Source organism: Puntigrus tetrazona, chromosome 18 (assembly GCF_018831695.1).
Source record: "Puntigrus tetrazona isolate hp1 chromosome 18, ASM1883169v1, whole genome shotgun sequence".
NCBI lineage: Eukaryota > Metazoa > Chordata > Actinopteri > Cypriniformes > Cyprinidae > Puntigrus > Puntigrus tetrazona.
The window spans coordinates 17855338-17880337 of record NC_056716.1 but is presented as its reverse complement, the minus strand read 5'-3'; the positions used below and the strand labels follow the sequence as shown (position 1 = coordinate 17880337).

General features: G+C 38.4%; 1 protein-coding gene across 1 annotated transcript in view; it reads left to right on the top strand.

The window, feature by feature from the left end:
- The window catches only part of nedd4a (NEDD4 E3 ubiquitin protein ligase a), a 33330-nt gene that overhangs the window by 3299 nt on the left and 5031 nt on the right, over positions 1-25000 (top strand). The window contains 18 exon segments of the mRNA XM_043264452.1: positions 2156-2209; positions 5461-6474; positions 13608-13658; positions 14148-14209; positions 14432-14534; positions 15948-16111; positions 16767-16887; positions 17044-17196; positions 18773-18844; positions 19195-19314; positions 20639-20851; positions 21001-21078; positions 21195-21249; positions 21895-21953; positions 22238-22303; positions 23101-23330; positions 24179-24300; positions 24434-24504. Of these exon segments, the coding sequence (XP_043120387.1) occupies positions 2156-2209; positions 5461-6474; positions 13608-13658; positions 14148-14209; positions 14432-14534; positions 15948-16111; positions 16767-16887; positions 17044-17196; positions 18773-18844; positions 19195-19314; positions 20639-20851; positions 21001-21078; positions 21195-21249; positions 21895-21953; positions 22238-22303; positions 23101-23330; positions 24179-24300; positions 24434-24504 (2808 nt within the window).

Here is a 25000-nt window from a genome sequence, read left to right as displayed (position 1 = left end):
TTTTTTATATGATTAATAGTTTTAACATAACTAAAATAAATAAATTACTAAAAAGAAAATAAATAATAATGAATATGCAATCTATTGTTAAATTAAATTTCAAGGAGACTTGAGCAAACATTTTAGGTCAAAAGGGTTTGGCTGGCAGAAAAATCCCTTTCAGGTCTAGATTGCCGTGTAAAACCTTTTGTTCTGTATCATAAGATCTCATGCGCGCACCTGTCGTTTTTACTTACTGAACTCTGTTCATCATCATCATCACATTTAGATATTGTTAGTGATTCCAGTAATGCGTTCTTGTGAACTAATATTAAACAGATGCAGTCATTGTGTTTGGTAATAATAGAAAACGTTATACAATACGGGCTGCTCGTATTGCAGCTTTGGGAGGCTGTTTAAAAGTTCAAGTGTTTTAGAAAACCATTTTTGCATTTTATGTTAACGCACAAGCCAAGATGAGAACGTGCGCAGCCAAAAAGAAACAGAATAAACGATAATGCTTCGGTCAAGTACGTGCAATGCTTACAAAGATTAAGAATTGCTTAGAAACGGAGTCCTCATAGCAACGGCCTTGGTTGTAAACCACTTAAATCCTCCTCAGCTTGTGTAAAACATCACCGAGCAGGAGATCTTAGTATATAAAGGAGCTTATATCCTGCCGAGTGTTTATCTCGGCTCTCTTGACAGTGTTTATGCTAACCTGAGAATTAGCGTTTAGCTCCGCATTTCTTCATACGGGAAACGTGGTCTTCAGCAGGAGCCTGTCTCGCTAGATGTCAGATGACCAGAAATGAAACTCAGTGCTGTGGTTTTATTTTGAGCCCCATAAAGTGGTTTATTCAGATGATTCTTCCAAAGCTGCACGCAGCTTGAAACCTGACTTGAACCCCCCCAGAAGTCAGCTGAATTCAGTCACGACCCTCCGTTTAGCCTCGACCGAGGTCTGATGGGGTCATAGAGAGATAAATATGGTTTAATTCCTTGAAGGAAAGTTCAGGGAAAGGCTTCGGCCTTCCGCATGTGCGTAGGGCTCCTTATTTGCATCGCATTTATGTAGTTTACATATAAAACAACGGTGTTAATAATGGAGTTTTTCCAAGAAATGTGCTCGCGATGGACCCAACCATTTGTTGTCGTGATCCAGAGAATCCAGTCAAGTTCAAAAGAACTACTAGAAAACTGTGCATGACTTTTTTTCTCTAATACCTGAAAAATTACCTTTTTTTTTACTTCAGGACATGCAGTGAACATTATTTTGTGAGGTTTTTTCCCCGATATGTTCCTAGTTAAATAATCACTGTTTAATTAAATGACGGTCTGTTTGGGTAGCATGTAATGAGAGAGGTGCGGTCACATGTTCAGGGGTCAGAGGTCAGGGGTTGAGTTACGGGGTGCGTTTGAGATGAGGGGCACCTCTTACATTCTGTCCGCTCTCCCCGCTGTCTTGTGACGAACTGTGACGCATTTACTGACGCAGTGTGCGTATCTTCTGTAGACATCGCTCATTTTCTCAGAAAGGACAGAGAGATGCATGTAAGGTTCCCTGAAAGCAGGACTGTGTTAAGAGAAACCATTTCAAGATGTTTTGACGACTCACAGATGCTTTAATATCAAGCACACTGAAGATCGAAAATGAGTTTGGTTCATATTTAGCGTGCATTTTGTCATGTCATGCTTGCTTATTTTTCGACGGTGACTTCCTGAAGTGTTCATTTTACATGCATATTCTTTGTTTAATACTTCGTACCTGTATGTTTTATAAAATCTTCCAGTGTCCTTGATTTGCGGTGTAGTTTCATACTTTTGGACCGCGCTGTATGTGTTTTCCATGCAAAAAAAAACGTCTACTGTACCTGATATTTAGTGCATGAATCAGATCCGGATCCAGGCGTTGGCATGGACGGTTCTTCCCTATTTGTGAAACTGACCACTGGCCCAAATACCAACGCGGGGACTTCACAAAATGCTAAATGAGACGCTGTCTGACTCACGGGCCATTTACAGGCCTGAAGTCAAAGAGTTATGAATGGAGGATGAGCAGACCATCTGTCTTGTAACGAGGCGTCATTTATTTTAGATATGTGACCGATTCGCTGCATTACTCCATACTTGGACATATGTTAACATTTTATTTGTCTTTCGTTGTCTGTCACAGGTGCATCCTAGGAAACATCGTCTGCTGCTGGAGGTGTTTGATGAAAATCGTTTGGTATGTACATGAATGCATTTTCTTTTAATGCAATGTCAAAAAGATACAGAAGCTTGGGGGCTTCGGCCTAGTAAGGCTGCAATTATTGTGGGGGAGAAAATGCAGTAAAAACGGTAACATTATAATTACCGTTATTGCAATTTATTGCTGTGATCAAAGCTGAATTTTCAGCATCACACGATCCTTCAGAAGTCATTCTGATGTACTGATATATTTCTTATTGTCAGTGTTGAAAGCAGTTGTGCTCTATTCTTTGAATAGAGTTCATTAGAGCATTTATTTGAAAAGGGAGTCTTTTGTAATGTTGCAAATGTCTTTATTGCGACTTTTGCTTTATTGATGCATCCTCTGCTTAGTACGAAATCAAATGTACAGATTTTGTGCAGATGAGATCTGAAGCTTAAATTAACAGATTTATCAATAAGTTGTGAAATGCATCATTTATATATTTGTCTGGTCTGCTAGTGAAGTTTTCACACAATTAGTTGCACCAAATGCCATGTTTGTGTGTGTGTGTGTGTGTCTGCCTGTTGCCTGATGAAAATATATTGGCTTAACCAGCAGCATTGGTTTTAAACAGAACTGCTTGTTCAGCCTTATAATGGATGATGTGTTACATGGTAATGAGACCTCATGCAGTTCAGCAGTATCAAATATATTCGGCTTGTTATTGTTGGCTTCAGGTTTGTAAAATCAGCAGCTACCTGAGCGTCAGTGTGTAATGAATGAACAAGGATACCTTTTTGCAAGTAGCCATCATAAAACTCGGGCATGGGAACAGGAATTTACCTTTGGGTGCTGTTAAGTGTGAAAAGTAACTGCTTTAAAACACATAAAAGTGAACGAGGCGTGACTGGCGTTGGGGGGGATCTCTCCGTCACACGCTGACGGCGTCCTCCCTAAATAATGAGGAAGGTTAAACAAACGCTTGCATAAAAGAGCCAGTGTTCATGTAAAAACAGCAACTCTTGATAAGATAATAAACCTCGGTTGCCTTCCTGCATTTGACAGATAGCTTAACCCGCTTACTGGATGTAAGAAAAACTGGCATGTCATTGCTAGAATGTGTTTGCTGGCATGAGCCAAGAATGCATGCTATTTCTATCTCCCGAGGAATGTGGTAGCTTACAGAAAGGGATGACAAATCATTTTAGATCTCTTTTTGTGCAAAACATTTCTAGGCTTGTGACAGCAGAAGATGTTTCTTCAGTAATCAGTCTGACTGTTACCCCATTCTTTGTTTCAAAATTTTACAATCCTAAAAGTTTTTTTCCAAGTGCACGAAATGCAAAATGCTGATTCAGTTTCACTTACATTGCTCTGCAATTTAAAATACACTCAATTTACCCCAATTCTTCATTGTAGAATTCCAAAATCCCAATATTTTCATTCGGTCTCATTTATATTACATTGCAATTTCAAATGCATGCAGTTACCACTATTCTTTCTTCTTTTTTAATTCTGAAATCCTAATACTTTGTACATTTCTAAGTGTGCAAAATGCAAAAACTATCTCATAATATACTCAGTCTCACTTACGTTACATTTAAATTTAAAATGCCTGCAGTTGTTCTTTATTGTAGAATTTTGAAACCCTAAAACTTTACTTTAAAGTGCAGAAATGGCATATTCATTCTCACATATATCGTATTGCAAAATGCCGTCACTCCCTATTCTTCGTGGTAAAGTTTCACAATCCTAAAACTTTATTTTCAAGCTCAAAAATGGTTTATTCAGTCTTGCATACATTGCATGCATTTTAAGTCAATTAATCTTATTCTTTATTGTAGAATTCCAGAATCTTAAAACTGTATTCAACTGTATGCAAAAAATGCAAATACTGCATATTCAGTCTCTCTTATATTTCATGACAATTTGAAATGCATTCAGTTACCCCTTTTTTATTTCAAAATGCCAAAATCCTAAAACCTTGTTTATTTCCAAGTGCACATGCAAAAAATTCCTGACTTGGGCTAATTTCTATTTAATTTACATTCATGCTGTGAGCAGGATGATTTCCTGTACTGTTCCTGTGCACTGTGGTAACTGCAATTACCCCTCACGCAACTGACCCTGATTGATGAGATGGCATTTCTCTCTGACAGAAGCATGGTCTTAAATGGCTGCAACAGTGAGTGTCAGATGACACGTGATGTGGCACATGTCCATATGCGAGCTGGCACAACAAGCTCAGGATTTGGAGGCACTTTTTTGGCACAAACAGACTCGATTCTTTCTTCTACTTTCAAATTTGTAGATGCTTTCATGCCTCCAAGCCGAGCATGGTTGGAAGTGCAGAAATAAGCCAAACTCTCCTTTTACGAGCTTGGCGGTTTCAGCAGCTCGTAACACCATGTTCCCCACGTATCACCGACGTACTGTATGTGGATGCTGTTGGGAAAGCTTAAAATCATGCCAAACCCCGTTCCTCTTTATTTCCTGTAACTCTATCCTGGTGGGGTAAAAATATTAGCAGGGGTGCAGCTTTACTAGAAACTTTAGACACTGGGCTGCCACTGCTGAAGAAGGAGGTGGCAGAGTGGAGGTTGGCTAGAACGGGGCGAGCTGTTCCACCTCCATCCTGGCATGCACGCAGATTGTTGTTTTTTGCACTGGGGTGACCGGCAGCTGGGGGAGGGAGGGCACCCGTGCCTGAATCGGCGCTTGCGAAACTACAGAAGGCACAGCTGAGGCACTCCGGAGGTCTGGCACAGTAGAGCCCTTTGCAGGGTTTCTGAAGCAGTTGCCTCCGTAAAGCTCTCCGAGTTCGCCGCTATCCTTCAGAGAACTCGAGCTGTTCTTCATGCTGCGTTTGACCTGTCATGGTTGTTAGCTTCAGAGGAGGAATGTTGCTTGTCACTGCAGCTATTTTTGCAATGTGCAACCGCTAATGCTCGCAATCGCAGCACGGGACCAGGAGCAGTTGCTTTTTGCTGCTCGTTTTTTACTTGCTTGTTTTGGCGTTGCCATGTCCCGCGTCCCATTGGATCCCCGGGAGGCTTGACTTTATGGCGCGGCAACTGCGACTGCATTTTGCTTCACGGAGAAGCAACACCGACCCGCTGTCGGAGACTTGCACCGGACGCTCTGAGGAAAGCGGGTTCACGAATACCGGTCGTAGCTCCAGCGAGGGCCTGGTGCAGAGTTCCCTCCATATGAAGGTGGCTCCAGGACAGCTGGCTCTGGCTTTGCCGCCCTTGTCACCGGAGTACGGTAATTTACAGCGGCACTCCACCGTATTTATCCCCAAGGTGAACGGGAGCAGGAAAAGCATGCTGCAGATCTCCTTGCAGCCTTGCGCGGGAGACAGAGAGCTCGCCGGCTGTGAGAACGGAAACGGCGATGGAGGTTCCTCCAGCAGCAGTAGCACCACGAGCGATGCCGGCTACTGCAGCAGCAACAGCATATTCGAAGCGGACGCCCCGGACCGCAAGTCCATCTCTCGGCGGAAGGCGAGGGCACCGTTGCGGCGTTGCTCATCCTTAGTGATTTTCCCACGGAGCCCATGCACCACGCCGCCAGCATCCCCCGTCAGTCCGGTAGCGTCTCCCATGATTCCTCCACTGCCTCCGTCTGCGAGGAGCTCCTTTCAGACCTCTCATCAGATGCAGCTGTCCAGCGCTGACGCTTCGCACGATGAAACATCCAAGGGATCCGTCGCCACTGCAGTTAACGGTCTGCGGCTCTCCAAAACCAGCGCGTCAGCAGAACACAGGGACGCCAAACCCATCGTGCATTTCAGCGTGCCTCCGGAGCAACCGCCAGGACCAGAGCGAACGGAAAGACACTCCAGCGTTCTATTGCACTTCGCGAACCAGCGACCGCTTCCTTCAGGGAAAGGAAGTTCGGCCAAAACAAAGGTCAACATCGACTGCTCCAAAACTCTTGAGGGCCCACAAACCGACAATGTCCCGGAACCCCAGAAAGCCAGGCTTTTCCGGAGCACCTCAGCCTGCATGCTGCCAAGCGGGAGGCCGTCATCGACGGAAAGAAGACACGACACTTTTCCGACTGCGGATAAGTCATCAAGAAAAGGGTCGCATCACGTCCTTCACAGGAGCATTTCTTTGGAGGTACCCTGCGCGAACGCTGAGATTTCTTGTCACGTTTCGAATGCTGCAGACTTGCACTCCAAAAAAGGCCCTCCACACGTACACATCCATGTATCTCATGGCACAAGTGCAAGAAAATCAAACACCCTGCCGGAATACAGCACAAACGGCGAAATGGATCATGTTCCAACCTGCACAGAGAGAAATGATACCGTAAGCCTTTCCATCTATCAGCAAGTGCACTCTTTTTTTTATTTATTTTTTTATCTTGCATGCAAAGTTAAACTCTGTGAGTATAAATAATGTTTTCCCTGAAATTTCATTCAAATTAAATTTTGTAGTTTAAGACATGGTTTGTAGAGCCACGTGCATATGTTTCCAAATGAAGTGATGATTTGCAGTGATCGTTTTCTCGTCATGGATTAGTTGAGGCGTTTGCTCACCTATGGATTGAAGAATATGAACAATATGTACCATATCTATTCAAAAACTTTTCAAAGCTATTCAAACGCTTTCGTTTTTAATTATGTGTGTCATTGTGGGCAAACATTCAGCAGTAAGTATTTGCAATGTACAAAACCCTTTAGGCAGGTTGGCTTTAAAAATGCATTGCAGCTAAACCAGTTGCATGCATGTTACGCTTGAGGCTATTTCATTTTTTTTGTTGGTTAAGACATTAATCACTGTATGCTTTGATGTATTGGATCATTTCAATTTAGATAGGTTGGCTTATAGACATGCGTTTTAACAATGCATTGTTACCAAAGCCGTTATATTCATGCATTTTACTTTATCTGACTTTTTTTTGTTTTTATTACTTTATTAACCAGTTCAGTGATCACTCTATGAATGTACCTATGGGATCATTTCTATTCAGATAGGTTGGCTTACATGTATTTAAACAAGTTGTTTGCATGCATGCATGTCACATTTTAGACACTTTTTCAGTTGTTATTAATTTATTAACACTCAGAGTGATCACTGTAGGTATTTTCATTTGGCCAGTTTGACTTATAGACATTCCCTCTAAAATGCATGGTTACTAAATCAGTTGCATACATGCATATTACATGCTGCAAACTTTTCATTTTCATTAAGGTAGGTCGGCTTATACGCAAGCACTTTAAAAATGCATTGTTAGCAAACCAGTTGTATGCATGCATGTCGCATTTTAGCGTTTTTATTTATTCGTTAAAGCACTGTACGTTCATCTCTGTTATATTTTCCATTTAGACAGCTTGGCTTGTGGACATGCACTTAAAAAATGCATTGTGGCTAAACCGGTCGCGCGAACCTCGCATTTCAGAGGCTTTTCCAGTTTTTATTAATTTGTTAACACTCCGAGTGATCGCCGTATGTATTTACCTCTGCAATAATTATAGACCGTGTCCCTAAGCCTCCCCCCAGCCATCTATAAATACACGGCTTCGAAAATACTCCGCTTGACTCCAGTTAGTCTGGCCGAGTACCACGCTGGCCAGCTCTCAGGATTCAACATGATATGCAGGGCCCGCACATGGCTGTCTGTCAGCTGTTGGGCCAGAGGTCAGCTGATGGGGGAGAGGATGAGTGTCAGTGAGACGGGGGCCAAAGCATGCGGTGCCTTTGCAGCAAAGGATAACATGTTCGCTGCGCAGCGGGTGCTCGCTTAGCCTCGCTATGTTTTCAGAGCATCAGGTGTCTCGTCCACTTCGCTTATTTCATTTGCACTCGCTCTCTTTGTCTCTGTTTTTACAGCGCGTTAGAAACCGGCCGCACAAGCGATTAACAGAGCCTTTACCTTTACTACCGCTGCACACTTATGTAATCTAATCTAAATTCAAGGCTCTGATTTCAGCATGGTTGTTTGTGCATCTTAAACACATGAACATATTGTTCTCCTCATAGCTCGTGTTTAGAGAGTATGTCAGGTAAAAGGCAACAACAAGGTAATGTAATACAATATCATTCAGCCCTGCATGCAATATTCTGCACTAAAGTAAGTTATTGTGGATCTTGCATAACGTAATGATAGTCCAGGACTCTACCTGATATCACTTTTCCACAGAAATGGAGCTGGTGCTCAGCCAGGCGATCTGGGAACCTCTCAAAGTAATTTGATTCAGTGTGTTTATGTTATGATCCGCTTTTGATTCAACAGTCAGATGTATCTACACGTAAGAAATGCAACTCCTAGCAAAAGTCTTTTGAGTCTAAGTCCCCCGGTTGTTTAATAAAATATAAAAAAAAAAAAAAAAAAAAAAACAATACTTCTGGTACTTGTTAAATCCACTTCAAACTTTCTTCAAATTTCTAACTTTTTTTATTAACAGATGGTGTATAAAAAATGTGTATGTAATGGCAATATATAAAATAATTTAAAAAAAGTAAAAGTAAGAAATAAATTAAAATCGATAAAATAATAAACTTATTTATTGATTTCTTTATTACTGAATATTAGCAATTTAATTTATGTAAACTAATATGGCTGTTTAAGTTTGAATTTAGTTCCTCACATTTATCAGGTCTAAAAATCCACTATGAGTGGCAAAATATAAAAAGTACAATGTTTAAAGAATTGTAAATAATGTATATAACTCTAGAAAACCAATATATTATTAATAATAATAATCATATAATAGTATTATTGATTGTTAGCAGTTTCTACTTTATAATAATAATTATAATGCATGCACTTTAAAAATGCATTTTTTACTAAACCAGTTGCATGCACGTCCAGTTTGTTAACACGGTATATGTGTTTATATATTTTCCATTTAGACAGTTTGCTTTATAAGATGCATGCATTGTGGTTAAACCAGTTGAATTCAGGTTGAGGATATAGTAGATGTGCAGTGTGTTTATATATGTATTTCTGCAGTCTAGCTAGTGTTTGCTCGCGATCACAATCCCGTCTCCAGGCCCCTGATCAAACAGACCTTTCAGATTGGGTCTCAGGTCCGACTGTTGATCACGGCTCTTCCGTTTCCCGCTCAAGGACGCTGTCACACCTTGCTCTCGCTGACGGGAATGGTTAACACATGACCGTGTGACCTCTGCCAAAGGTCAATGCAATCAGCACTCAACAGCGCTCCTAAAGAGCTGTCAGATGTGTGTGTGTGTGTGTACGAGCGCCAGGGGGTTTGTTAGTGTGTGTGAATGTGTTGTGTTTTTCCACATCACTTTCCGCGCTTGATTAGCTCTTATCAGTCAGCAGCAACTCGTAATGTCTCCGGTCATGTCTCTCCTCCCACAGGGCTTACAATCCTAAAGGATTTGTGAAAATAATTAGATCTCTCTCTGTAACAGCTGCTTGATTGAGACTTTCTACTTTGTACTTCACTGTAATGTGCATGTAAATATTATAACACTATAGTAATCTTTAACTGAAGTGCAGCTAAGTCCGTATATGAAAATCTCCTGTAAGATCAGAAATGAGTGCAGCCTTTGTTCGGGAGCGTTTAGATGTGATCGGGAGGAAATGTTTGTCAGGTGTTTTGCAGCAGAAAACCGTAGACACGCTCCTCTTGTAGCAGAAAATGGTTCACTTTAAGCCTCCTTCATTAAGATTCTTCAAACGTTTGGCATCATTTACTGTTTTCCTTTTGATCGCATACAGATACTTTAACAACGGTTTTCCATCATTACCTTACTAACGTTTTGCCTTGTCTCACCATGGATAAAGTTGTGTATTTGTCATAGCTCAAGGTAGTATACCTGCTATACTCTTGCATGCTCTGCCAGCATTTGGGCAATTCTGTGCTATGATGTACTGAAGGACTATTAATGCATCTCCTAACAGCTTTGAATCTTAAGTGGCTTAACTTAAACGTCCCTGAGGTATATCTGTAGCAATGGCCAAAAATACATTGCATGGGTTAAAATGATATCCTCTTCCATGACATTTTTCCACAGTATTTTGTAAATTTCCAACTCTAAATATATAAAAACATATTTTTTGATTAGTAATATGCATTTAATGTTTTTGCACCCTCAGATTTCAAATTTTTCAAATAGTTGTATCTCGGTCAAATATCGTTCTGTCCTAACAAATTATATAAATTTCAGTTTAAAAAAAATCCAATTTCTTTTTTTCTTTCTTAATTTGAATTAATTTATTATTAGCCTTTTTATTATTTATTTATTTTTACTTAAAAAAATATATATATATATAATTTGTGGGAAATTATTTATGTGAAATATCCCCTTAGTTTTAAAGAAGGAGACTGACTTGTATTTGCTAGAATGCTAATTGTTATAGGGAAAATTATAAATATAATTTAGGGATGGGCACTTTCCAAAAATATTGCATTCGAATATTAGGGCTCATAAAAACTAATAGTCGAATATTCATTTATTTCTCATTGTGGTGGTAATTTCATGATCAATCAGTTATCAATTAATCAATAATGCTGAATAATTACATTTTGTCAGATCACTTGGTAAGATTATTTTGATCAAAGTAATTGTAAATCCGCTAGGCAGAAAGATGACGAAAATTTGTGATCAAATACTATAAAAATTGTAAACGCTCTCCACAGCGCCACCCAGTTCATTTAGTTATAACTGCTTAAGATTTATCTCGGGTTCCCTGCATAATCAAAACATAGTAAAATTTAAATAGTGTTTTTTTTTGTTCAAATAATAACTACAGACCGAATATCCGAGCTATTCGTGCACAACCCTAATATAATTATATACAAATAGATAAAAACAAATGCTAAATACACTGCCATAGTCATTAAACAAACAATTTAATATTAAAATAAACCATTTATCTTAATAACACTGTGCAGTAATGTTACATCTAGCTCAATAGTAACCAAGATGACCCTAACAAAGCTTTCTCCCATCGTCACGGGGGCACAAAGAGCGAGTCCGTCATCTCGTCTGGGGCCCTGCGGAGTGGCAGAACCGCTCTGTGGTTTGACCCGAATACAGAACAAACAGGAATATATGAGGCTGGCCTTAAGAACGGGGGAAGATATGTGTTTTATTCATCATCACGACTTTATAAGCGCCGTAAAAAAAAACCTTTTGATAGCGAGCGAGTCGTTTGCTAGGAAGTCGTAGACCGTGTGTAGATGGGCACGTTTTAGCGTAAGGTCAGAAAAACTAAACATCTGACAGCGTTTTAAACACCGAAGGCTTTTACGCCTCATTTAGGTGACGTGCGTTTAACTTGTCATATTGTTTCGTTTAGCGTAATGACAGCGCGTGTATAAAATGTGGTATAAAATGTATTTAAAATGCTTCGAAGCTCAGTATGTGAGCCAGCCGTTGAAATGAATAGCGGCAGCTGGAAAAGGTTTTAGGATGGGAATGATTTTGTTCCAAAAACAAACTCTCTCTCTCTCTCTTTGGCGCTCTGTTTTTTTTGCTTTCTCTCTCGGCCTACTTTTACCTTCTCCCTATTTTTGCAGCGCGCTGGCGGTCTGAGGGATAGACCACGGGCAAGTCTACCTTTATAAAGCCTTGTTTATATATAACACGTGTATTTATATCTCTGTAAACAATGAAGGCACTGGATAGTCTCGCATAAGGTCAGTGTCTTCGTAACTCACTAGGGGTTTTAACAATATGAAAAAGACGGTACACCACCCAATCCTCCACCAAAATAGTAGATGCAAAACTCCTAGATGGCGCTTTCAACTACAGGAGCAAACCACAGAGGAATATAGTTGTTTATCTCTGTGTAGCAAAGAGGTCAGCAATGTCAAGTTAACTTTGCAAGCATAAGATCGTGAATAATAGTCTCCAAAGTCACGCTTCCACCAAAAGCTAGGATATATCGTGCTCAAAATCGAAAGTGATTCATCTGCATTTATGAATTATGATTATTGCTTGGCTTGTCATTGAATTACGGCTCTGTTTAGTCAATGCCGCTCCAACTGAAAACGGGACGGCGATGTACTACCAATCAAGAAACCGGCTTTACTGACGAGATGCACGTGATAATCGAATTTGATTAATTGCACGTTACATATAAACACATTTAGAGCACTTAGTAATTGCCATTGAGATGTGAAGAGTCTTTCAACCAGAAGAACATGTTTTTGAGCGAAATCGTCTACCCTGTCTGCAATATAATAAGTATGTAAACATTTTGTGGAGTATGTTTTTAAATGTAGCTATTGTGTATGAGTCCCTAACAATTATATATATAAACATTGTCAGCAAGTGTTAATATGTTCGGAAAACTGAACGTATTCCTGCAGGACATTTCTTTATTTTCTATAATTTGGGTTTTCACCCTGGACAGTACTCCATTAAGAATACCCCACACTGTACTGAAACCATGACCCCAAAACCACGTGTGTGTGGTGTGTGTGTGTGTGTGTGGTGTGTGTGTGTGTGTGTGTGTGTGTGTGGTGTGTGGTGTGTGTGTGTGTGTGTGTGTGTGTGTGTGTGTGTGTGTGTGTGTGTGTTTTGATATGGATTAAGTAAAAGGATTTTTCCATGTGTTCATATTACATTCATATTTTTTTAGTGTTTTGAGTGGTTTTAAGTGTTTTTATGGTTGCTAGGTTGTTGCTAGAGCGTTCTGGGTGGTTGCTATGTTTACCTTCCTTTCGAGTTCAAAGGATAATGTTGTGATAAGTTCAGAATCATGAATTCTGAGAGCAGATAAACGCAGTGAGACTCATGATGCACCGATATATCGGCCATTGATCGGTATCGGCCGATAAAACCTGTTCTTATCTTAAGAAAATGTTTCTTGTGTCGCATATAGGGCTGTCCAAGTTAAAGCAACAATAACGGCCTATAACTGCCAGATCCATTGGTTTCCCTTCACTTTTAATGCACCTCTCATCCAATAATTGCAAGGAGCTTTACGTGTGATAAGAAACTAAACCTCAGCTTTCAAATCATGCACATTTTGTCACCAAATGTAAATAATAAATGCGGTTTACAGTACAAAATATGGTGTAAAGTAATGCTAAATAAACATCAAAAGATGGTGAAAGATACAGTACAACTTTTTCTCATGTAATCTCTCAATCAGCATTTTTTATGTATTTGTTAATTATATGTATGTTTAAATAAATCTATCATGCAATGCACATCATATGTGCATATTTTTGTTATTATTACGTCTGTAAAACAAAAGCATTGAATGTAACAGGTTTGTTGTTATTTTAACCTATAGCATTATGTGTCAAATGAGAGGGCTCCTGCGTAGTTTACAGTGGGTGTACTTTTTAAGAAATCTAAACTATCAGTATTGGCTGAGAAGTTTAGTATTGTTGCGTTTCTAGTTGAGACTGATGTGAGACGAGACTGTATTTAGTTCCTTTTGTATGCGTTATATCCATTCGTTTCTGTCCAAATCTCAGACAGCTTTGTTTTTTCTTGATCCTCTGCAGACGAGGGACGACTTCCTCGGACAAGTGGATGTTCCTCTGCACCAGATCCCTGTGAGTGTTTGTCAGCATTTTATTTCGTGTGTTTTGTTGAAGCTGCCGATTTGTATTGTCAATAATAGGTTAAATGTAGGTGTTATTTTTAGAAGCTCCACCTCAGATGTTTTCAGAGAAGCTCCCGTTTTAACATGGCATCATAAAAAAAAATAGTTTTTGGAGGCGCTCGGTTGCGCCTCATTATTAGTCACTGTGAACATTAAAGTCTGTCTATATATATATATGTGTGTGTGTGTGTGTGTGTGTGTGTGTGTGTGTGTGTGTGTGTGTGTGTGTGTGGGGGTGTGTGTGGGTGTGTGTGTGTTGCTTAGCTGAGTGATCATAAACCTTAAGAATTAAAAATATCCATGACAGTTGACACTTTGTAGACTATTTCCTGTTTTTTTTATTTGCAATGAATGATGTTTCATTTGAAATTTGAGCAAATTTATGCTTATTTATTTTAGACTGCTACTAATATTTGGATCTTTTTTTTAATACCCACAGACGGAAAATCCCAACAACGAAAGGCCATACACTTTCAAGGATTTCCTGTTGCACCCGAGAAGGTGAGATTTTACAGCATGCATGCTTTATTCCCCGAACGTGACGGTTTTTATTAACCTAGTGCTCACCGACTTAATTCTGTTGTTGTTTTGAGGCCCTTTGACCTGCTCTGACATCACGCAACTGTGAACTGTTTTTATTTCAAACATGTACATGTCAACACTTCTGATACACTTCGGTGGAGCTTTACGCTTAAATCTGTTCGTTTAACTCTTTCGATACAGTCACAAGTCGAGGGTGAAAGGTCATCTGCGACTGAAGATGACATACCTGCCCAAAAACAGCGACGCGGAGGATGACCCGGCCGAGCAGAATGAGAATCTGGACGTGAGAATAACGCACACAAACACAAGCTTCGGTGACAAATGCAGCATTTCAATTCTAGGATAAAAAAGCGTTCTCTAAAAGATCTAGAACAAGTTAAAGTTATGCATAATAGATGAAAGACGTCTCTCGTTGTGTTCAGCTATGATTGCATTGACGATATAACACAATTAATGATTTTTCATCCTTTTCGACGTGGCTTATACGCTCTGATTTGTTTGTGAGTAGCACTTTTGCTGATCTAGTTTGCAGCGGCGCCCTTCAAAATATTTGTGCTGAATGGAGAGGCCGTGAAAACATTTATATTCCTTCATCTGCTGTGGTCTGTCCTTGAATGAGAAGCGCTTTGTTTCCTTAAGCGCAATTCTGCCTGATTCACAAAGCTTTTCAGATACTGGGGCCTTGAGCTGTGCACAACGACAGAGAGAGAGAGATTTTATATTAAAGAGACAAACAGTATTATGGTTGTTGGTTTTATTTTATATTTGTGGAAGCTGTATTCAATTCTGTTTTGAATTGAATTTAATTTGAAAGTGGTTTAGTTAGCATTTTGCTCATTTTCCTGGGAAGCATATTAAGTAAAATATATCACGCTTTGAGGTTAGGATTTTAGATTATAGTTAGCAAAAGCTACAATCATTAAAATGATATAAAATAATTAACTGAAATTCTATGTGTATTTCAAACTTAAAATTATTAGCATTAAAAACATTTCCCAATTATATCGCTTAACGTGATGCACTAAAAACTAAATTGCAACTTAAACTAAATATTTTTGTCATTTTATTTTTAAATATGTCTATATAAAGGTAGTCACTAAGTTACCATTCAGAACACCTTAGCAAGCACATATCGAAGCCCTAGAGATGATCTTGAACATCCTAGCTTAAGCCTACTAAAAAGGTTTTGTTTTTGTTATTTCGAGAAAACATGTTCAGGTTCTGTCAGAGACCATGCATGTGTTTTTTTTTTTTTTTTTTTTTTTTAGATCTAGTATTGCGTGTCATTTGGTTTCCGAACAAAAGAAGCAAAGCCTTCAGGAAACTAATGACATTTGTTTTGTGCATAAACAAAGGTGTTATATTTATACACAAAAACTTTAATATAGAACCAGCAGAGTCACTGTGTACTTTTCCAGTCGCTCTCATTGTACGAGTGCCGTGTTGACGCTGGTATCGCGTTCTCGTGGTACGCGAGATACGGACGTGATTTCAGACATCTAAGACATTTGATTAAACAGAGCTTAGCCGTTCCTGAATGCACTGTCCTGGTCAATCCAGTCCGGTCTGCTCCAGAAGGGTTATTACATAAATATGTTACCAATTTTTCACGCAAAGTACCGTTAGATTAAACAAACAGGTTTTCCCATTTAATCGCATGCATCCCTGTGTTTTAATAGTGGTTTCTGTCTTGTAGCCTGGTTGGGAGTTTTTGGAGCCTCATGAGTTATGCAGTCCTCACCATCCTCAGCAGCTGCCTGCGCTGCCCCCTGGCTGGGAGGAGAGGCAAGACAACCTGGGACGAACCTACTACGTCAACCACGAGAGCAGGACCACCCAATGGCACAGACCCACCATCCAGTAATGAAGCAAACTTTAGAAACATGCATACACAAATTCTCCAACATAAACAAGATCAATACGCTATGTAAATAATTGCATTCCTCTTTTGTGTTGATTTTATTCGGCAAATATTTATATTCAAATATTACTATTTTATACAAATATCACTATTTTATTTATATATATATATATATATATATATATATATATATATATATATATATATTTATTTATTTATTTTTTAATAAATATATATATTTTTTACATTCCTTAAAATAGTATTTATATATATATATATATATATATATATATATATATATATATATTTTTTTTTTTTTTTTTTTTTAATAAATATATATATTTTTTTAAATATTTTTTTTTTACATTCCTTAAAATAGTATAACCAGGGTAATAACAAATAATTTATAGCATCTAAAAACAGGTTTCTGTGAAATCTTGTATTTGTTTTCTATAGATTTTAAGGAAACAATCATAAGTTCATTACTCCCTACACAAACTCTACTAAATTCAGTCGTCCAGTTATAGCTAAGATATGCCGCTTGTTTCCTTCCTCTGCTCTTTGCTTGTCAGCGGCGTCCTCACCTGCTTCATGTAAGACTTTCTGGGTCATTTTGAGCACTGAAGTGTATGCATGTTTTGTCCTGATTTACAGGGACAGTCAAAGAGACAATGAACAGAGACAGGATACGCACGGCGAGTCTCAGCGGGCGTTCCTCACACGCAGGCAAATATCTGAACATGACGAGAACCACGAGCGCAGAGAGTCACCTGAGGTACTCTCTCTCACACACACACACACACACACACACACACACACACACACACACACACACACACACTTACTTCTGTGATTTGTTCAGAACTCCAGGATGAAAGACACACTTTCACATCTGTGTGTGTGTGTGTGTGTGTGTGTGTGTGTTTTGCAGAGCTGGGAGATCATAACAGCAGATGAGTCCACACTTTATAACAGCCACAGCGAGCGCTCTCCGCCGCCTCCCCACTCCCCGATGGAGTTCAGCGGATTCTGTGAGGAGTTCAGCAGACTGCAGGCCGGAAACGACAGGCGCACGTCCCTCACGGTCAGTCCACACACATGCACACACACACACACACACACGAACGAATCGGAGCAATGCAGTTTTTCACCAGTGAATAAAATACGAATAATAATACCTCTACTCAGTAATGAAAGCATTAAATTAATCAACAGTGAATGTTGCAAAGTTTTCCAGGTCAAATAAATGCTGCTCTTTTGAAGAAATCCTGAAAAATACAACGTATCAGTTTCCACAAAAGTATGAAGCAGCGTAATATTTTTCAACATTGATAATAATCAGAAACTAACCAGCAAATCAGCTTATTTGAATGATTTCTAAAAGGATCCCGTGACGCTGAAGACTGGGGCATATATTCACATAGAGCACACTTCTTCCAATAATAGCTGCAATATCATTTCACCATTTTTACTGTATTTTTGATTGAATAAATACAGCCTTGTTGAGACTTTGGTTTTGACAAACATTCAAAATGTTACCAACCCCCAAGCTTTTGAACAGCAGTGAAAGTGGCCCAAGCGATTCAAGTCAAAGTCATTCTGAAGATCTACAGTATCTTGTTTTCTATCTTCTTCCAGACATTTATGCAAGATCCCAAATTTGAATGTGGTGGTGTTTTTGTGATAGCTTCAGTAGACTAATTTATATTATTGATTCATGTTTCTCCAAGTGATGCATTGACTATATGCATAATTTAAAATAACCTCAAGTTCCTTATTGCCTAGTTTTGTTCTTCCAGTAGTATATCTATATATTGAAATTAAGATTAATAGTTGACATCTAAGAGTTCTGCGCAGTGAGTTTTTTTAATTTTTTAAGCAGAGAACTGTATAAACCAATCAGCATCCAGAAATGAAACCTTCCATTTTTTAGCATCAATATGTTGCAGCCTTTTTTCTTTTTTTTTTTTACATTTTAACAATTTAAAGGGGTCATATGATGTTGCTTAAAAGATAATTATTTAGTCCATTTGGTGTCATTCAATATGTTTGTACAGTTAAAAAAAACATAATTATCCACATACAGTACATCATTGGTTCTCCTTTAAGCTCCGCCTTCCTGAAACGGGTCGATTTGCACAAAGCTCATCGTTCTAAAAAAGCTAGGTGTGCTCTGATTGGCCAGCTATCTAGTGCACTGTGATTGGCCGAATACCTCGTGTATTGTAACGTGATGCAGTATCCTGGCACTATGACAAAAAACCCCCAATAAAAACCATTTTAAACAAGGCATTTGTTGCATCCAGTGAGGACATAATCACTGATTGTAATGACTTGTACTGGTTTTTTAGGCGTCGCATTGTGCCTCGTAAACATAACACAATCTCTGCACGTGTGATTGGAGAAATGACAAGCGAGCTCGTGTTCGAATAGAAAGCAGCAGGTACTTTTAATAAGAAAATGTTGTGAGTCAGAAGCTCCAGACGGTTCTTGCAGAACTGCAGATTTCCTCACTTTATAGCCCCAGCATAGACCGCTCTGTCAGGTTCAGAAACCAGTCCTCCGTAAATGCTCTAATATTTGTATCGAACTGTTCTGGAACGGTCTTGTAAACACAACTTAAATTATATGTAACAGAGTGTCTCTTGTGTCTCCATCAGCCGCAGGGTCACGGCAGCCGCAGAGGAAGTGGACAGACCCTAACGGCGGAAGAGCATCCTGCTCACCCCGTGGTGAGAGCATTAAAGCATTCATACATCCAGTCCAGGCCGAGCGTTCGCCGTGTGCTCTAGTTTCAGCAGAATATGGAGTGTTTTTCTCAGTCTCTCAGCACATGGTGTGTAATCTTAGCTGCCCCAGATTTCCCAGCATGCCCCGAACCTCGCAATACATCACCTCAGCTGCAGCTCCGCTCGCATCCGCTCCCAGAGGACAGTGTGTTTTAGAGCCGAGCCGCTAACTGATGGCTATTTATGAACCAAACGGACGATCCGTAATGGATTGTTTCCGTTTTTTTTGGCTCTCCTCGTTTCACCCCACTCGCTTCGTTGCTCATTCTGTCGCTTTCTGTTCTTCCCTGTAGTTATTACCCACGTCTGCCGGGCTGCCCCCGGGGTGGGAGGAGAAGCAGGACAGTAAGGGGAGAATTTATTACGTCAATCACAACAGCAGGACGACGACCTGGACGCGGCCGCTCATTCAGGTACTTCTCGGTCCTGGCTGAAGATCTTGTCCTAGAGAAAGTGTTTGGTGTAGTCCTGCACGGTCTGAGGAAAAAAAATACAATTGATTTTGTTTGTTTTTTTTTTTGGTTATATCACATTTTATGAGCTGAATAATTACAGTTTGGCCAAACGTCTGATCTCTTGTGATGTTGCAAAGGGATCTCATTCTAATATTACCACCACTTAATCTGTAGGCTTCCACCCAAGGCGCCGCCATATTGATTTCACAAGCAACAACGGTGTAGCCATGAAAAACGTGCTAACAAAGCCTCAGAAGAAGCGGTGGACGTATTGATTTATTTACTCTAACTTCTATTGCTGCTGACAAACTGTACTCAGAAAACCATAACGTATCAGAAGTTTAAACTAATATGGAATAAAACACGTGATTTGAGAGCCAGACAAATGAAAAAAGGAAAAGAGGGCGGGGACTAGAAGCTCAATTGCATTTAAAAGACACTGAAAATCAGACCTTTTGTGATTCCACTCAAAATAAGTATTTTTTAAAATGATATAACAAATGATATGTAGGGCATTTTGAGCTGAAACTTGACAGACACATTCTGGGGACATCAGGCACTTATATTACATTAAAAAAGTGCATAACATGTCTCTTAAAATAATAATAAAAATAATAATAGCATAAAGCCTTGTTTGGCACATTAACATCAATGATAATAATAAAATATAAATCATACTAAAGGTCATACTAAAATATAAATCATACATTTTTCAGCCAATATAATAGTAATAATAATGATAATAATTATTGTTATTATTTTATTGAGCTACGTGTTTTGCTTGTTTGTACAGCTACAAAAAGGAAAATAACAATAATATTATTATTATTATTATAAAATAGTATTTTTCAAATAAAATTAAAAAGTACTTAATGAAATAAGAAATATTGCTATTTTGATATATTTTATTGTAAAATAAAATTTAAATGAATTCAATATACAAAAAAATATAATTCTTTTTTATAATCATCAAAATAAAATTATTTTACAGTCCAACTGTGGATTTCTTAATTTTCAGACGTTAAACCAAGTGTCCCTGCAGAGTTTAGCTCGAAACCCTTATCAAACTCACCTGAAGCAGCTAATCAGGTCTTACTTGGTATACTTGAGACTTCCAGGCAGGTGTTTAGGCAAGTTGGAGCTAAACTCTGCAGGACACCGGCCCTCCAGGATCAAGTTTGATACCCCCTGCATTAAACCTTCATAATTTGTGGAAGAATACAGTCAGATATTTCTCCAAGTTCATCCCTCAGGCCCCTGACCTTTGACCTCTGTTTTTCAGCTCATACAGCCGCCCTCTGAGGCCTCAGCAGCAGCATCAGCCATGAATCCCACAGTCTACGCTCCGCCGCTGCTGTCCCCGGACGTGTCTCCTCAGCACGCTCTCGCTCACTCGCCGGAGCACACGGGCCTGATGCCGACCGGCTGGGAGGTGCGCAGTGCTCCGAACGGACGGCCCTTCTTCATAGACCACAACACTAAGACCACCACATGGGTAAGACTAGACGTGATGCTGCATCGTGGTAATATCACTGTATGTGACTAGTGTTTGTTCGGCTTTTCCTGTGCATGGTTTGATTGCGCTATTGTTCATGCTGAGATGTACTTCCTGTGTTTGCCATCCTGTTTCCTGTTCCGTCACAGGACGACCCCCGCCTGAAGGTCCCCGTTGCCGTGAGGAGAAGAGTCTCCCTCGACCCCACTGACCTCGGCCCACTGCCGGTAAGACGGGTGATGTCATCGCTGATGTCATAATCAGATAATCAGGTCATAAATTTAAGGACAAAGGGTGAAAAGGTGTGTGTGTGTGTGTGTGTGTGTGTGTGTGTCTCCTGTAGCCTGGTTGGGAGGAGCGAGTACATAGTGACGGCAGAATTTTCTACATTGATCACAGTAAGTGGCACATTTATAACAAGTTCAAAAAACTAAATAAATTTAAAAAATAAATAAAATAAAAAAATCTCTATATATATATATATATATATATATATATATATATATATATATATATATATATATATATATATATATATATATATATATGTATATATATATATATATATATGTGTGTGTGTGTATATATATATATATATATATATATATATATATATATATATATATATATATATATATATATATATATATATATATGTTTTTTTATTATTTATTCATTTTTATATATATATATATATTTTACTAATATATTATAAACTGTTGCATTATTTTTGTTATATTTATAACTGTTTTACTTTTTTTACTATTTACTATTTTTACTATTTATTATTTATGTATTAATTTACGTTTAAAATTATTATTTAAAAAAAATATTATTTAACAAATTACCATTATATTTATTTGCATATGTTGCGTATTATAATTGTTTTAAATGTGTTACATTTATAAACTTTATAACCATTTTATTTACTTTATTTTATTTTTTTTATACTCATTTATTTATAACCTTTTTTTAAATTATACTTCTTTATTATTCCCTAAACCAATTGTTATTGAATTTATTTTTATTATTTTTGTTTTTAGACACAAAAAACACTCAGTGGGAGGATCCAAGACTACAGAATTCAGCCATCACTGGTCCAGTAAGTGGTTTTCCGTTTCTGTTAAAGGTCCTATACGGTCAGGCGTTGAAGACAGAAACAGCCATTAATGTATCATACTGAGAGAGACTGCACAGTGATCTTTGCCGTATCTTGTTTCTAAAAAGTATTCTGAGCCTGAAACCCTGTACATTTCTTCCCTTTGGTTTCCTGTAATGGGCTTGTGTGAGTCACGAGGGAAGGGGAGGTTATATTCGTCCACAACATCTGAGCAGATAAGAGCTCATGGATTATTGGTGAAATGATTGGGTTCTGCTTTATTTCAGGCCGTGCCTTACTCCAGAGACTATAAACAGAAGTATGAGTACTTCCGCAAGAAACTCAAGAAACCAGTACGTCATTTCTCCTGTCTTATTCAGATCTCATTATCTTTGAAGTTTTTTATTTTTTTATTTTTTTACAGCATCTTAACAGTTTGTTTAACTAATTGTAGATTTAATAAGAGGACATTTATTTTATCTATTTATCTGGTTTGCTGTGCTTGTTTGCATGGCCACACAATTATTATTATTATTATTATTACTAAATAAAATATACCAAATATTACTAATTGATAAGTATGATAACAAATATAGACATTACTACACTAAATAAAGTCTTATTATAATATTTCAATGCAAGCAAAATACAACTGAATGGTTATAATAATACTAATTATAATTATTATTAATGTGAACAACAATACTAATAGTAAAGTCAGACTTTTTATGTCTTTTCTAAACCCCACAGTTATCACACTGAATTTAGTTTTAAGATTGCATAAACCAATTGAACAGAATTAATGTTTTTTGAATGTTTATCAGTTATATTCACCTTTTTTTAGTAGTGCCATATAGGCTTGTTTTCATGACTTCAAAGGCAACAAGAAAATGTTAAAAATGCATATTTTTAATAAAACACAAATGTGAACCTATTTATATTTTTTATAGACACCGTTGGTCTTATTTTTCCGTTGTGCACATTATTTTAAAGGCATAAATTGTTGGTTTTCATAATCTTTCATGGAAAACAAAAAATAAAACGCTGGGAAAATACATTAATCATTTTATCATCTAATTTGTATGATCCAGTCAAACCTTAATGGATAACTAAACATGAAGTGAAAATCATTATTGTCTTGGGTCTCCAGGCTGACATCCCGAACCGCTTTGAGCTGAATGTGAGACGTAATGCTGTTCTGGAAGACTCCTACCGCCGCATTCTGTCCGTCAAACGCTCGGACCTGCTGAAGGCCCGCCTCTGGGTGGAGTTTGAGGGAGAGAAGGGGCTGGACTATGGAGGCGTGGCCAGAGAATGGTTCTTCCTGATCTCCAAGGAAATGTTCAACCCGTATTATGGGCTGTTTGAGTATTCAGCCACGTAAGTGATGCTGCTTTATATGTCCTTCAGTCCAATTGTGTCTTTAATACACTTGTAGGACTAGGGCTGTAAAAAATAATAATTCAAGGGTATTACCCACATTGCAATGCAAAACGTTGCATTAAATTTTTTTAATGTGCATCAGTCAGCCTTGTCAGTGGTGCACAAGTTGCCATGACGATGTATGCGTCATTGCATTTTAATAATAATTTTATCCAGTTGAACCCACATCAATGCAGAGATGTTGTTATTTACCTACTTTAGTAATATGCATGAGTAGCAATATTAATGTTAAAGCATATATTAGGGAATTGTGTGCATCTAATTTTATAGCAAAACTAGAAGAACTTGACTGATCTGGACAAAGCCGACTCCTAATCCCAGCTGCTGTGACTTTAAATGCAGTCCTTGAGCCAAAAACTCATCACCAAACACCTATGACTTGTACATATGGATGCAGTCGTTTTACACACTTACAAAACTGTTGCAACAGAGATGGGAATACATTTTTAAATGCATGAATTATGTTTGCATCTTTGTTGCCACAGTGCCTTTTTCTGTTCTACAGAATTGAATGTCCGTATATGTTTTTTATTGAAAAAGTTCTCTGTGATTGGTTTTTGGTCCTTTGTATTAAACTATACAATAGTGGTGTCAAGAGATCAATCGTGTCGTTTCATCCCATTAGTAATATTTAGCTCGAAGCGCCCTCTTGTGGCGCAACTGAAATTACAACCGTTTCAATAAAACAAAACTTGATCATATTTAACGTTTTTGACAGCCCTACTAAAATTGTGCAGAATTTTTTTATAAAATTGTTTTTAAAAAATGCTTTATGAATATTGCAGGGATAACTACACCCTTCAGATCAACCCCAACTCAGGTCTGTGCAACGAGGACCATCTGTCCTATTTTAAGTTCATCGGCCGGGTGGCTGGAATGGCTGTTTATCACGGGAAGCTCTTGGACGGTGAGGACCAATATTAATACCCACAACTCATATTCACAGCGTTTGACCGCATGCAGTCAGACTGATTTACATGCGTCTAAATATAAGTGATAATTCTGTCATTGTTTACTCTTAAATGATTTGGTCTGCACAGCGTTCTTCATCCGGCCCTTCTACAAGATGATGCTGCAGAAGCCAATCACGTTACAGGATATGGAGTCAGTGGTGAGTGACAGACACCTCAACCAATCAGCATCAGCTCTAAACGTCTTTCTCAGAGAGAGAGAAATGTACTATATTGTAATGTATATAATATGTATATTACAAACACTTTTGCATGCAACACCTGCATGATGTGGTGCGTTTATCAAATATATATGACTGTGAGATACTGTATTTCACAGTGCAGTGACCATCAAATGGCTCAAAATCATCAAATCGAACTCAATATGAAATACCCTGTTTATGTTATGATAAATAACTACACTCACTTCATTAAATTGTAATGAAAGAAAATTATATTTTGCCCTTTTATAAATGTTCAGTAGGTTGTAGAAGTGCAGAGTCACTCATATTTATTTAAATTTCATTTATTGCGCGCACACAGATTTCACTGCTCTGATTCGTGTGTGTGTGTGTGTGTGTGTGTGTGTGTGTGTGTGTGTGTGAGAATCAGAGCAGTGAAGTCTTTGGCGAGTGAGTAAAATACAGAAATGATTAC